Raw genomic sequence first — 15,365 nt, 5'->3', positions numbered from 1 at the left:
AACTTCATAGAGGAGAGGTCTATCAACAGCTACTAGTCGGAGGGCTACAGGCCACCTCCAGCCTCAAATGCAGGATGCCTCCGAGTACCAGCTGCAGGGGAGTAAGAGCAGGAGAGAGGGCACGCCCTCAACTCCTGCCTGTGGCTTCTCAGAGGCCTCTGGTGGGCCACTGTGTGAAACAGGATGCTGGACTAGATGGGCCTCCTTGTGCCTTATCCAGCAGGGCTGTTCTTATGTTCTTATGAGGGGACGTGAGGGACTCTGCTCCCAGACTGCATCCGGTTGTCTTGTCCCTGTGTCCTAAGGGCACCTTCCCACCTCCACCACACTGGTTTTCAAGCCCCTGAAAAGGCGGTTGACAGGCAGCTCAGAACATCAGCGCAGTCCAGGGGTGGGGAGGCCAGTGTGGGGGTTTAGGGTGCTGGGCAAGAACCACTCAGCCAAGACATTCATGGGGGCAACCCTGGGCAATCCACTTCTCACAACCTTCTTGAGAAATACACAAGGAGGGAGAACTTTGCCTGCCACTCTGAGCCCCTGGAGGAGCTGCAGTTGACCCCACCTGGGAGTCCCCGTCACCCGGAACCCGGGCTGGCAGGTGTGCCGATCCTTATGAGCAGACGTCCTTCCGGGGCTAGTCTGGACGCGGGTGTTGCTGGGCCGACGGCAGCTGCTTCCCCCCAGCGTGATCACGGGCCTGGCCCCACTCTGGCAACAGCAGTGGGGCCCCTGGGCAAAAGCCACTGCAGGGACATGGAGAGGCAGTAGGTGGAGAACAGGGTAGCCTCTCCAGAGAGAAGCAGGAGAGAGACTCGAGCTCCCGCTGAGATTGGGAGGAAGAGAGAACCTGCCAAGGAAGTTGGCCAGAAACAAAAATGTCAAAAGCAACGGGAGTCAGCCGTGGGGGCCAGCCCAAGCCCTTCACCTGCCCCAGCACCGGAGGGGCAGCTGCGTGCCGCTCCAGAGCGGGGCCCCAGCAGCCCTTCTGGAAAGGATCCAGGGCTGCACCTGCTGACCACACCCCGGAAAATAATGGCACCCCAAGCCACGGCTTGGGCAGTCGGGCTGCTGTGAGTTCATCCTAGAATAGCTGGCGTCTGGGGTCCCTTCGGCCACTGCAGCGGGGGATGCTGGGAGCCGTAGTCCAATGGCATCTGGGATGCCAGACTGGGAGGCCCTGTCCTAGGTGCCAGCAGCCACAGGGCTTCAAGATTTCCAAACGATACTTCTCAGTTCAGCAGCAGTGACTTGACCAGTGAGTCAGGAGTGACTGGATTGTTTCCTGTGAATATTCTTGGCTGCCAGCACCAGCACAGGGATCACTAGGGGGGGAGGCTGACGACTCCTCCTTGGGGACGCCCCTCTGTCTCATATTACATAGGCAAGCTTTTCCTCCACCAAGAAAGGGTGGCCGTTGGTCCGTGCTCTCCTGCCCTCTCCTGCTTCCCTCTCGGAATATGCTGAAGCATCCTTGTCAAAGTGCAGCTCACCCAGCTCTGCCCCCTCGGGGGAGTTCCCGGGCACAGCACGACGGGAGGGAGCCGGGCCCTTCCCTCGTCCCCTCAAGTCGCAGGTGCATCGGGTCACAGACCATTGTGGCCAGGCTAGTAGCCACTGACCGGCCTCTCCTCCTGCGGAGGCTTATCTGTGTCTTTCCCAAACGGGTTGTGCCAGTGGCCATCACAGCATCCTGTGCAGTTCACAGGCTGTGGAAGCATCTGTCCTCAGCTGGCTGCCGACCAGCCCTTCGGCTTCAGCAGCAGCTGTTGGGTTTTGCTGGAAGATCAAAGGGCTTCTCAGCCTGCCTGCAACCTTGCAGCACCCCACTGCTGGGTCTGTTCACGTGCAGAGGCACCACCACGCCATTCAGGGCAACCCTGAGAGAGGAGATTCCGCAACACTCCTAGGCCACTCACTGGTTGCAGCAGTGTGCATGTGTGCCTGTGAAACAGGAAGAAGAGCGCATGCTCACAGGCACGCACAGCCATCTCTTGAATGCATGTGGCCCCCAACTGAGCCCATGCAGAATTAACCTGCCAGGCATAACAGCCTCTCTGGCCACTCTGGCCGCACCTGAGAGCTCCCCAGCGCCAGGCCTCAGGTTCTATCAGCCCGTCTGCATCTCACACTGACTACATGATGGGAAATTACTGCCACAGCCATCAGTGACCCCAGGCTTAAACGAATCATTATCTCTGCGCTGTGGCAAGCAAATCAAGAGCTGGAGGGAATTCCTTGCAGCCGAGGTTCCTTGAGATCTCACTTCCTGGGCCATCAACTCCCCAGAGCCAGGGAGGGCAGGCTGCAGCCCGCAAAAGGAAAAGGAAGCAGGAGGGAGCTGGGGTGGGGGGCAGAGAACGGCCCTCAGGGAAGGAGGGATGGCTCGGGGGCCAAGGCCGATGTCTGAGGTCGCAGGACCATCTCAGATGCCAAGGAAATAACTTGGCATGGCCTCTGAAGAAGGCAAACGTCATTTGGGGCTTCATGCTCAGCTCCATGAGACCTGGGACTGCCCAAGTCTGGATTGCCACCTGGGAGCCACCTCAGTTTGCCACTCCAACCCGTCTTGCCCCCCAGTCAGGTGCTAGAACCATGGGTCGCCCCCATGAAACTGCCAAGAAATTCAGGACCAACAAAAGAAAGTTTTTTGCATGCTCTCAGCTCCTGCCCGTGGGCTTCTCCGGGGCATCTGGTGGGCCACTGTGTGAAGCAGGATGCTGGACTAGAGGCCTCCTTGGGCCTGACCCAGCAGGGCTGTTCTTGTGTTCTTAAATGGTCTCTGGGGGCCCGGGTTCAGGGGCTCCAGGCTGCTGGATCCAGCCTGGCTCCCAACCTCTGCAGCTGAGATTGTCCACCCTCCAGGACTGGCCTGCGTCTCCAGGGGTCAGCATCCCTCTCCAGGTGAGCCTTGAAAGCAGTCCTGCAGGTTGTAATGGCCTGATACCTGGCAGAGTGTGTGTGTGTATCTCCAGGAATAGCTTCAGAAAGAGACGGCAGCCTCATCTGCAGCCGACCTCCGCACCCGGATCCCGGTTGCTATCTGAGGATGAAGCTAGGATGGGCATCACCAGGGTTCCCTCTAAGGCGTGCACACCTGCCTGCGCTCACAAGTTTTTTGTTGTCCACTCCGTCAATTTTAGATCCCGCTCAGGTTGAATCTGGAAGGGTCCCACTCTGAATGCATCGAAGCACACAGTGCCTTGATCCTGCCGCTCAGAACAGAACTCATTCTGCACACAGATGGAAAAAACGAGAGGGACCACTAGGCATCACTGTTCCCAATAAACCACCAGACAAAACAGACAGTCCAGGTGCCAGGCCTTTGGCCCTGGCTGGTCAGGAGAGCAGATCTCCCGGCTGCTGCTGCTGCTGCTGCTCTTGGGCCCTCAAGAGCCCCTCTCTTGAGCCTCAGGCCTCTGCCACGTGCAGGCCCCGCCTCTTGCTCTGCCTTGCAGCTGGGGGCTGGAATGCGCAGGGAAGGCTTCGTGACTGCAAGAATGTCACGCATGCACTGTTGCTTGAGCGTGCCTGTGCCCAAGGCCATGTTGGCCTGCTTCACACCATCGTGTGAACCTGGGTTTAATGCCGGTTACTGACATGAGTGCAACTGGGTGAAGCCAGGCCAAGGGGGGCATCTCTTGGCCTGGGTTCACACCGCTGCCACACTCATGGGGGTAACCCACATTAAACCCAGATGCGGACGATGGTGTGAAGCAGGCGTCAGGTCTCCCGCCTGTGCGGAAGAGGCCAGCTTGGGTCAGTGGCTGAGCAGCCATCCTGCCTCCTTCCACCGCTGCCCCCTACGCAGAGGGGAGAACAGGTGGCCGCAGTGGCTCGCCCTAATGAGCCAAGGAGTGTGTGCCGGAGGAGGCGCAGTTGCCTTTACTTCCCAGCAGCAGCAGCTCTGGTGGCTCCTCTCTCTCTTCCTGCAGGCTGGCGATTCATCAGGTCGAGTCTGGTGAACAGCCAGTCGGCAGGCAGCACAGCTCCCAGACGGTGCGGGGCAGGGGGAGAGGTACAGCCCCAGCTGCCCCCTTTGGTGCCCCCCTGACTCATCAGGACGAGCCACGATTGACAGGCACCACGGCAGAAGGGGCCAAACCGACTCCCTGCTCCCCCGGTGACCCACTGAGGCACACTTCGACTCCTCTCTGCGCAGCCCGGCCCTGGGTTATACAGCGGAGAGCCCTGACCAGGCAGGGTTCCTGAGGGGGTCGCAGGTCTAGAGCCCCACACCTGAGCGCCAGAGGGAGGGTCCCTTCCTGCAGCTTCTACCATGGAGTGCGGAATCCCTGTGCATGGAGAGGTGGAGCAAGCAAGGGCCCCTAGAGACACCTCTTCCAGGGAAATTCACAAAATGCGGCGAAACCACTTGGCAATCACCCTACACTGCAGAAACGGTGGGCGGTGGGCGTGTGAACACTCCACCAAGGCAAAACCAGCAGTGGCTTCTCTAATACGGGAGTACCGGCGGAGGGTGACAAATATTTATATAGTGCCGTGTATACAGCTCAAAGCAAACGCACCTGGCTTTTGTGCTTTGAAATAAAGGGAGGGAAAGAGAAGGAGACCCGAAGGGAACAAGTCCCAGAGTGAGGGGCGCAAGAGAGACCACCACCGAGCTCCGATTTCTGGCATTCCAAGAGCGGGGGCGGGGATCTCCATGATGCTTCCATGTGGGGCAGTAAATCTATCCCAACGGTCAGGTGCAGTCCGGATGCCCCCAGAGGGTGGAGGGCTTCTGCATCTTTCCTCCCTCTGCCAGGAGAAGAAAATTCCCCGCGAAGCTCAGCGGAATCGGTTGCCCAGCAACGGGGCCTCCCATCACCATTTCCCTCCGGAGATGCTCCACTCGCTGATCTCTGTTGTTGACAGACCCGGGGGGGGGGGGCTCTCTGCCTCCAGCCCTGCCTTCCCGAGGGCCCCTCTCTCGCTGTGCTGCCCTGGCTCAAGCCAGCCCCCCCCGCTTCAGCTGGCCACCTTTCCAAGGCAAATTCGCCTGCCGTGTTTCCTCTTGCTCTGGTTTGGTCCTGGTTGCTTGCCCCTTGGCATCCTGGCCCACGGCCACGCCTGGGTTTGGGGTCAGCTCCTTCAAGGACACAGACCCCTGCCTGCCCTGACAGACTCCCCCGAGAGTGGTGGGGCAGGGCCTCCCCTGACCTTCCAGCCGCCCGGAAGCTGGCAAGCGGACTCTCTCTTGCTCAGGGCTCTGTCTACACCACACTGCTGAAAACTGACGCGCTGCAGCCGGGCGTGCCAAAAAAGGCAGAAGGAAATGCAAACTTGCTTCGACCCTCCTCATTTCCCAAAGTTTATTCTGCCGCCGTTCCGGTTTGACGGCTCTTTGGGAGCTCGGCAAGCCCCCCCTCGCTGGGCACTTTGTTCCGCCACTCCCCACTTTGCAGCCAGAACGGGCCACAAAGCTCTTCGATGCAGCCCTGGAAAGACAGCAGTGAAACCGGGGAGATTCGCCGGCAGCAGCGGAGGGCTGGGCACTGCCTGCCACCGCCTGTGTTTTCACTCGGCTTCTGCTGCAGCAGCCCAGCTCTTGCAGACGGGGGGGTGCGCCAGTGGGGAGTTCAGGCAGAACGCTTCCCGGCCACCTCCCCCCCCCACCCCGCCCTGCTGCCTTCTCACACGTTCCCGGAGGAGGAAGCCCAGGCTGGCCAGAGCTCCAGTTACTCTTCCCAGGCGGAGAACTTGCACTCCCGTTGCTGCCCTCAAAATTAGGTCAGCCTGCCTTTGCAAGCGTGTGAACGAGGACTGCTGCTCAGAAAGGACGCTCCTCGGCCTGGATCCAGCTCTGCAGGGGAAAGATGGCATCCAAGCTGGAAGGCCGGCCCCACGTGATGGGCTGCGGGGGTCCTCCCTACAAGCACTCCCCAGAGAAGGAGCAGGCCCTTGCATGAGGCATCCGAACGGATCCTGCCCTTCAGCGAGGCAGCGGCCTGGATTCTGGCAAGCCCACCCCCCTAGAAAACAGCTGCCCGGGACGGCCAACAGGCTTGGGCTCGCTGAGGCACCGGCCTCCCTGGGCATAAGGCAGCTCAAGGCAGCCCAACAAGGCCGTTCAGCAAGCCGCGGCACCCCACCGGCCCGGCTGGCCTCCAGGCAATGTCCACACAGCACTCCTGGAACTTGGGCTCTGAGCACCCCAGGAGCTCCGTGGGGCCGCCCCATGTCTCAGGGCCGCCGCCGCCCAACCACAGAGCCCTGCAACTTGCAGCTGGCCACTGCCCGGGGGGGGGGTCCAGGGGGTCCAAAGGCAAGCCTGCCCACTCCTCCTGCCAGGACAGCCCCCCCCGCCTAGAGCCCCCAGCCGGGCATGCCGCCTGCTGCCTCTGCTTCCCACGGGGCGGCAGTGAGGGGGGCAGCAGCAGAGGCAGCTCTGCCTCCTCCCGGGTCAGAAACCAGGGGAGAGGCGGGGGAGGGAACCTCCCAGGGCCCCTGGCAAGCTGTGTCCTTTCACCCCATGTGCTGCCAGTCAGTGGCCCTCTGGGCTTGTATGCATTGCATGCATGCAGGAGGCTCCAAGCTCCCTCCCTGGCGGCAGCATCTCCAAGAGAGGGCTGGGAGAAACGCTTGCCTGCAGCCTGGGAGAAGCTGCTGCCAGCCTGGGTAGGCGGGACTGAGCAAGAGGGACCGAGGGTCTGACTCGGTAGAAGGCGGCTGCCCAGGCCCTTTCTTGGTGCGGGGGAGAGGCAAAGGACGGGGCAAGCCGCTGTCGGGTCTCCCTTGCCGCTGTTTCTCCCCCTTCATCCTGTACCCAGCCACAGTTGGAGGCCAACTAACCTTCAAAGACAACAAGAACAGAAGAACAGAAGAAGAGCCCTGCTGGATCAGGCCCAAGGAAGCCCATCTAGTCCAGCATCCTGTTTCACACAGTGGCCCACCAGATGCCGCTGGAAGCCACAGGCAGGAGCTGAGGGCATGCCCTCTCTCCTGCTGTTGCTCCCCTGCAACTGGGACTCAAGGGATCCTGCCTTTGAGGCTGGAGGGGGCCTGTAGCCCTCTGACTAGTAGCCGTTGATAGACCTCTCCTCCATGAAGTCATCCAAACCCCTCTTAAAGCCATCCAGGTTGTCAGCTGTCACCACATCCTGTGGCAGAGAGTTCCACAAGTGGATCACAAGGGGAAGGGGAGGGGAGCTCACACTCCCCCCAGAGAGGGGGGGAGCCTGGGGCAGGAAGAAGAGCCAGTTGGCCTGGCCCCCCTCTGGGCTCGGAGTAGGGCCACAGACTTCATCCATCCATCCATTCGATTTCTATACCGCCCTTCCAAAAATGGCTCAGGGCGCTTCACACGGAGAAACCACCAATCAATAAGATGGATGCCTGCCCCAAAGGGCTCACAGTCGCAGCAACAGTCCCTGGAGGGGTCCTGTGCTGGGGGTGGAGGGGACCAGTTCCTCTCCCCCTGCTCAGTCAAGAGAAGCGCCACGTTAACAAGGTGCCTCTTTGCCCAGTTCGCAGGGATTGCCAGGACTCCCTCCTGAGGGGCCTTTCCCGCTCAGGCGCTCCTGAGGTTTCTCCCTCCTTGGGGCCGAATGTTGGAAAGATCAACCTGCCTGTGTGTCCTGCTGAGCCGGGGGTGGGGGGTTGCTCCTCTTTCTGCTCCCCCAAGAGCTGTGCTGCCTGCAGGCTGGCCATTCGTCAGGTAGAGCTGTGGCGCGTAACCAGCCTGCAGGTAGCAGCGCGGCTCTCGGACGGACGGAGCGGGAAGAGAGAAAGGAGTGCGGCCCCCACGGCCTCTTTGGGTGCCCCCACCCGGCTCATGAGGACAACAGGCCAGTCCTGGGGTGTGCTGCGCGTCCGAGAGTGCGTGCAGGCGCCCCTCTTCTCTCCCCCAGGAGACAAGGCCCGGCTTCACCATCCGGGCAGCCGGCTAACGGCCTTCTCTCTGCTCACGGAGAGGGCGGCTGTGCCGGACAGAGAAGGCCATTCATGCGGCCCCTGCTCCGACCCCCCCTTGCCCTCCTCAACAGCCAGAGGCCAGCTGGGGGCTGCAGCCCCCGCTTGGAGTGGGTCAGCCCCACCCTGGCAGAGCCTCTCTGGGGCAGGCTGCCTCTGAGCCAGGCTCCTGCTTCCCAGATCAGGCCTCAGCCCTGCAACGGACCCAGTCATGATCATAACAAGCCTGAGCGTGCCTCTGAGCATGTGCAAAGGGGTTTCCCCTCGCACTAAGCATCACAGCTAGCCTCCAGCGCCCTAAGAGTTAAGAGGAAGGACTCCAGACCGACTCTCAGGAGGAGGAGGAGGGAGGAATGCAGGAGGCCGGAGAATAACTCTAGGTGAAATTTGGGAGGCGGGAAAGACTTTACCCTCGGGCTTCTCCAACTTGGGTTCCCAGATGTTGGACTGCAACTCCCATCATCCCCAGCTCCAGTGGCCTTTGGCCAGTGTAGTGTAGTGTAGTGGTTAGCGCGCTGGACTAGGACCAGGGAGACCTGAGTTCAAATCCCCATTCAACCATGGAACTCACTGGGTGACTCTGGGCCAGTAACTTAATTCCCAGCCTAATCTACCTCACAGGGTTGTTGTGAGGATAAAAATAACCATGTACAAGGAGCTCTCTGGGCTCACTGGAGGAAGAGCAGAATATAAATATAAAGAAAGCAAGAAATAAGATGGGAGCCGGGGATGGCAGGCCCTCTGGTCCAACAACACTCGGGGGCCCAAGTTAGGAACAGAGGAAGCTGCCATATACTGAGTCAGACCCTTGGTCCATCTAGCTCAGTATTGTCTCCACAGACTGGCAGTGGCTTCTCCAAGGTTGCAGGCAGGAATGTCTCTCAGCCCTGTCCTGGAGATGCTGCCAGGGAGGGAGCTTGGAACCTTCTGCTCTTTCATCCCGAGGGGAATATTGTGCAGTGCTCACACTTCTGGTCTCCCATTCAGATGCAACCAGGGCAGACCCTGCTTAGTCATGCTTGCTACCACAAGACCAGCTCTCCTCTCCGAGGAGCCCTGCTGGAAAGAGCAAGAAAGGGAGCCCCCCCCCCAGGGTCCTCAAGAGCTGCCCCCCAGGGCCACTGGAGAGAGGAGCAGCCCTGAACCTGAGCCCTTCTCCACTGGCAAGGCGTGCCCCCCCCCCGCATGCTGCCCTGGGTGCGAGGCCCTCCCCCCTAGGGAGGGTTTGGGCAAAGGCAATGTCTTTGTCCACCCCCCCCACCGCCCCCATCCAGGGGCCACCCAGGATCCTCCTTTCCCCCCACGCAGCCCCAGGACTCCAAGGGACTAGCAGAGTAATAAGCTAGCACAGGGCACCTCTGGGCATGTGAAGAGTAATCCCCCCTTGCCAGTGAGTAGCCCAAAGCAACCCTGCCCATCTGCTACTGCTGCTGCTAATATGTATCTACCGCTTTTCAAGAGAAGGTCTTAAAGAGGTTTACAGAGAAAATCTAAAGAGAGCCAGTGTGGTGTAGTGGTTAGAGTGCTGGACTAGGACCAGGGAGACCCGAGTTCAAATCCCCATTCAGCCATGATACTAGCTGGGTGACTCTGGGCCAGTCACGTCTCTCTCAGCCTAACCTACTTCACAGGGTTGTTGTGAGGAGAAACCTAAGTATGTAGTACACTGCTCTGGGCTCCTTGGAGGAAGAGCGGGATATAAATGTAATAATATGTAATAATAATAATAATAATAATAATAATAAGGCAGACACCAGCAACAGCCACTGCAGGGATCTGGGATCAAGGGAGGGGCCTCCTTTCTTCATCCCCTTCGTTCCTGTCCTGCTCTCCATCCAACAGGGTAGGATGCAATGCTCTACTTACTCACATAGTTTATCCTCACAACAGCCCTGTAAGGAAGGCCCAGCTGAGAGAGAGAGGGGTCACCCAGTGAGCATCATCCTGAACTCAGGTCCCCCCCTCCGGTTTATTGGCTGATTGGGGGCCAGGAGCTGCCTTCACATGGGGATGAGGGTCTTAGAGAGGAGTGGGGTTGTCTGAACTGCACTCCTGGGAGAGGAGGGGGGTCCACGGGAGGAGCTGAGGTGCTCCAGGAGTGGCAGCTAGAAGGCAACCTCCTGGGTTCTTTAAGAACATAAGAAGAGCCCAGCCGGATCAGGCCCCTCAAGGAGGCCCATCTCGACCAGCATCCTGTTTCACACAGTGGCCCACCAGATGCCTCTAGGAAGCCCCACAGGCAAGAGGTCTGTGCATGCCGCCTCTCCTGCTTCTGTTGTTGCTCCCCTGCAACTGGCATTGAGAGGCATCTTGCTTCTGAGCCTGGAGGTGGCCCACAGCCATCAGACTAGTAGCCATTAATAGATCTGTCCTCCATGAATTTGTCGAAGCCCTTCTTAAAGCTGGTGGCTGTCACCACATCCTGTGGCAGAGAATTCCATAGGTTAATTATGCGCTATGTGAAAAAGTATTTCCGTTGGTTGGTCCTAGATTTCTTGGTCATCAGTTTCATGGCATGACCCCTGCTATGCAAGAGGGAGAAATATTTATCTCTCTCCACTTTCAACGCACCATGCATGATTTTATAGACCTCTATCATGTCTCCCCGCAGTCGTCTTTTTACTAAACTAAAAAGCCCCAGGTGCTGTAGGCTTGTCTCATAAGAAAGGTGCTCTAGGCCCCTGAACATCTTGGTTGCCCTCTTCTGTACCTTCTCCAGTTAAACAATGTCCTTTTTAAGATGTGGTGACCAGAACTGTACGCAGTACTCCAAGTGTGGTCGCACCACAGTTTTGTATAAAGGGCATTATAATATGAGCCGTTTTATTTTCAATCCCCTTCCTAATGATCCCTAGCATGGAATTGGCCTCTTTCACAGCTGCCGCACATTGAGTCGATGCTTTCAACGAGCTGTCCACCACAACCCCAAGATCCCTCTCCTGGTCCGTCACCAACAGCTCAGATCCCATCAGCGTAGACTTGAATTTGGGGTTTTTCGTCCCAATGTGCATGACCTGACACTTGCTACCACTGCACCTTCCATCTCCTCCGCCTCCCCTGACCGTGGGGCTTGGGCCACCCGGAGGTGACAGCACAGAGGCCCCCTCCATGGCGAGGGGCTTGTGCCTGTGCTCTGCCTTGCTGATCGGGGCCCTCAGCGGTCGCGGCTCATCCTCCTAACAAGCCAGGGGGTGCCAAAGGGGGCGCAGCTGCCTCTGCTTCCCCGCAGCAGATCAAGGGGCTCTTCTCTCTCCTGCCCCGCCCAAGAATGGTGCTGCCTGCAGAGTTGCCATTTGTCAGGTCAAGCTGGGTGGAATCAGACAGTTCTAGCTGAGGAACGGCCAGGCTACAGGCAGCCGAGATCTCCGGAGGGGCGGGAGGGGGAGAGAGAGAGAGAGAGGAGCAACCCCGGCTGCCTCCTTTGCCCCCCCCCCCGGCTCATTAGGACAAGTGGCTCCTGGCAGTCGGTGGTGGTGGATGCCAGCCCCCCCCCCACTTCTCGGAGCAGGCTCAGGGCCCAGTCTGGGGCAGAGGACCTTCGAGGCATGGGCCACACCCTGCACCAGCACAGGATGGAAGCACAACCCTCAGTGCTTCCAGCTCACTCGGCAGGCGAGGGGGGGGGAGGGCAGCCCACCATACCCAGCATCCTCCCCACAGCCACTAGCCAGCTAAGCAGCAGCAGCTGCCGGGTCTCAGCAAAGGGGCCCCCAGCCCTCTGGGCACAGGGCATCCAGGGGGCTAAGGCAGCCATCTAGGGAGGGGCTCGAAGAAGCCTCCCGGAGGCTGGCAGGGGGCGGGAGAAGCCAGCAGCCCCCCTCTTGTCAACACCCACTTGCAGAGACAAAAGGAAACCCCATCGGAACTGCCGGATCCAATTGGCCAGCCTCCCGGCTCCACCGGCCAATGTGCACGCAGGAGGTCACCTCCACAGAGTGATGGATGTGACATTTGCTTTCTTTTGCTGCTTCTGCTGTGCACTGGGAGCGCTGCCCAAGCCGCCCCACCCCCGGCGGCCCGCTGAACACCCAAGCCCCCCTCCTGTGCTCTGCTGCCCCACGGCTCAGCCTCAGCCTGACAGCTCATGCAAAGGAATCTGACACATGACAGCAGAGAAACAGAGGCAGAGGACCCGCGGCCACCAGCCCCAGCAGACACAGCGCTGGCCACACACACACACACACAGCCGCATCCTTCCACCGAGCATTTGTTATTGGAGACTAGCGCTTGCTTCTAACTCCCTGCCCTGCAGAGCTCAGCGCTCAGAAGCGAGGGGGTCAGGACCCCAGCCTCACCCATGTGGGCTGGGAAAGGGAGACCCAAGCCCAGCTGAGGCTCGTTGAAGGGCCCGGCGGTGGGTGTGGGTCTGTGGACACCCCGGGCCATGTTCAGGAGGCCACTCCAGCCCCCCCTAACCCCCGCCTCAGTCCCCCACCTGCGCAATGGGGACATCAGGCCCTCCTAGGGCTGCTGTGGGGACGCACCAGAGAGTGTGCATGCCAGGTGCTGGGCACAGCCTGAGTGCCCTGGAAGTGGCCAGGCGGAAGAGGCTTACCTTGTACTTGGTGGCCAGAAGTTCGGTGGCCTCCTGCTCCTTCCGTAGCTCCTCAATCATCTTCTGCTTCTCCTCCAAGAGCTTCTGCTTCTCCTCGCTCACCAGGCTGTGGTCGTCCTGGATGGCGGCCTTCTCCTCCTCCAGCCTCTCCTTCTGCTCCTGCAGGTAGTTCTTCATGTTCTTCTCCAGGCCCCCGTCCTCGTTGTCCTCCATCTCCTCGGCCTCGGGGGTCCCCTCCCCGTCCAGCGCCTTCTTCCTCCGGCTGTTCCTCCGCCGCTTCTTGCTGAGCATCCCCCGTTTCTCCAGCTGGGCCTTCAAGCGCGTGATCTCCTCCTGGAACTCCCGCAAGAGGGTATCCTTGGGGTCCTCGTTGACCCGGGGCTTGTTCTTGATGTTTTTGGCCCTGTTGGCGAACCGGAGGGTGGAGAGGCTCTCGTCGTAGCTGTGGGAGGCCGGGCCCAGAGTGGCCACCATGATGGTCTTGGCATTGCCGCCCAGGGAGTCCTGCAGGAGGCGCGTGAGCTTGGAGTCCCGGTAGGGGACGTGGGTGCTCTTGCCATCCACCAGGGCCGAGATCACGTTGCCCAGGGCGGAGAGGGAGAGGTTGATCTTGGAGGCCTCCTTCGGCCTCTCCCCTTGGGCCCCCATCTTGCTCTGCCGCTCGCTCCCGGCCAAGTCCACCAGGTTGAGCTTTCCCACCCGGATGTGGTCTTCCCCGTCTGGGCCCCTCTCGCTGCACTCCACGGTGATGACGAAGATGGTGTGCGAGCGGGAGCTGTACTCGTTCATGTTGGTGCTGCCCACCGAGCGGGTCTGGTTCCCCAGGTTCATGACGTGCTCAATCTCCTTGACGTTTTTGGTCACAAAGGAGGAGAGGTCCTTGATGTAGACCCCCGTCTCGGGGTTCTCCTTCAGCTCCATCTTCTTGCTCTGGTCCTTGGCCAGGAGGTCCCGGATCTCCTCTTGGTAGATCTCCAGGTAGGAGGCCCGGACCAAGTACTGCTGGTTCTGCGAGCGGGAGATGTGGGTGAAGATGTGCTCGAAGGAGTTGGGGATGACCCCTCGCCGCTCCGGGTCGGCCCAGGCGCCTTGCATCGTGTAGGTCTTCCCCGTGCCGGTCTGGCCGTAGGCAAAGAGGGTGCCGTTGAAGCCCTGCAGCACCGAGTCGACCAGCGGCCGCGCCGTCTCGTCGTACAGGTCGGCCTGCTTGGAGCTGGCGTCGTACACGGCGTCGAAGGTGAACGTCTTGGCCAGCTCCCCGGGCGAGGCCTTGGGGTTGCGGATGGTCACCTGGCCCAGCTTCACGTCCATGGCCACCAGCCTCTCGTAGCCGGCGGCTTCCTCCTTCCTGCTCATGGGCCGGCAGCGGACCACCACCTTCAGCGCCTCGCTGCTCTTGGCCCGGCTCGCCATCGCGGCGGCCCGCCCCCCGCCACGCGCCCTCCCTCCGGCTGTCAGGGCTCCCGGGCGGCGGCCGCTCCGGCGGGCATGGGCGGGGGTCCCTCCTTCTTCCCAGGCAGGCAGCCGCGGGGCTGACAGGAGGCGATGCGGCGGCGGCGGCGGCTAGCGGTCCCTCGGCGGGGCGGCGCAATGGAGGCAGCTAGGCGCGAGCCGTTGGCGGCGGCGGCAGCAGCAAAGGCGTGATCCTGCCCTGGCGCGGAGCCGACCACCCATCCTGGCTCATCCCGCCGGGCAGCAGGGCGGGGGGGGGGTGAGTGGGAAGGAAGGAAGGGGCGGCTGCCGAGTCGGGGCTCCCAGCGCGGGTCCAGGTGAGGCGCGCCGCCCGCCTAGGCGTGGAGCCGGGGCTCCTCCGGCAGGCGCTCGGCGTCGCTCTCGTCCTCCTCCTCCTCCTCCGGGCTGCGGCGGGGCCAGGTGCGGCCGGCCAGCCCCGGCTGTGCGCCGAGATGCTCATTCATTGCCGCTCAGCGGCAGCTGCTGCCCGCCGCCGGCGGGGATGCGAGAGGAGGACGCGAGGGAGGAGCGAGCAAGGCAGCAGCGCGAGCGCCCGAGGAGGAGGAGGCTGCTGCGCGCACACACAAGCGGGCTCCCTCGCAGCCCCAGACCCTGCCCAGCAGCCCCGCTTCGCCTCGCCGCCGCCCCGCCCGCTGCTGCGCGCAAAGCATGCTGGGGCACGTAGTCCTGCCTTTGTTGCAGCTGGCGGGGGGCGGGGGAGTGTCGCGCGCGCCCGCCTGTCCGCGTGCCCGACGGAGGCGTTGCGGAGCGGAGGGCGGCCGGGCGCTTGGTCTGCCGGCGGCGGCTGCCTTGGCGAGGATGCGTTCGCGGCGGGGAGGCAGGAGCTGCGGCGGCCAGAATGGGCAGCAACAGCAGCACCGGGGGAGGGTGCAGCGGCCGCCCCTGCTTCGCTGGGTGCCGTCCCCCGCCCCGGATCCAGCCCCGGCTGTGGCTCGCTCGGGCGGGGGACGCTGCTGTGGAGGGGCTCTGCGGAAGAGGCCGGAGGTGGCGCAGCAACGGGCGGCTTTCGCCTCCCCCGCCCGCCCGCCCGCCCGCTCAGAGGAGGGCAGCCGCCTCTGGGCCCCGGCGCGGGGAGGTGAACGGGCCGGGGCTCCTGCGCGGGTGCCTGCGGGGAGAATGCGCCCCGGGGCTCTTTTCGGCGCCGGCGGCGGAGACCCCCGCCAGGGATTGGGGGCCGCGCTGCAGGGTGGCCGGGGGGGCGCCTGGGGCTATGCTGCCCGGTGACGGCTCCAGAACAGGAATGTGGGGCCTGTGGGCCCCAGAAGAAGGGGCGGAGTGCGCATCCCCCGAGCGGGGCGCGAGCCCAAACACTGGGGGCCGCGGGGAGTGGCTGGCCGCAGCCGCCGCCGCCGCAGCAGGGCCCTGCAGGCAGCTTTGCCAGGCACAGTTGAGCCCGGCGGGCTTAGTCCCCGCTGAGTCAGCAGCC

The 15,365-nt window shown here is 61.8% G+C and overlaps 1 protein-coding gene across 2 annotated transcripts in view; it reads right to left on the bottom strand.

The window, feature by feature from the left end:
• Positions 1-14,590, bottom strand: part of KIF3C (kinesin family member 3C) — a 36,155-nt gene extending 21,565 nt beyond the window's left edge. Inside the window, exon 1 of one of the 2 annotated variants that reach the window (XM_053250461.1) lies at positions 12,467-14,590. In XM_053250461.1, coding sequence (XP_053106436.1) covers positions 12,467-13,879 — 1,413 coding nt within the window. In that variant the 5' untranslated portion in view covers positions 13,880-14,590. The remainder of the gene's footprint in view (positions 1-12,466) is intronic. The other variant, XM_053250471.1, reaches the window with a different exon arrangement.
• Positions 14,591-15,365: the final 775 nt, after the last annotated feature.

This window comes from Hemicordylus capensis, chromosome 1 (assembly GCF_027244095.1).
Source record: "Hemicordylus capensis ecotype Gifberg chromosome 1, rHemCap1.1.pri, whole genome shotgun sequence".
NCBI classification, from domain to species: Eukaryota; Metazoa; Chordata; class Lepidosauria; order Squamata; family Cordylidae; genus Hemicordylus; species Hemicordylus capensis.
The sequence above is the reverse complement of the archived record's forward strand: the minus strand, read 5'-3'. Positions and strand labels throughout refer to the sequence as shown.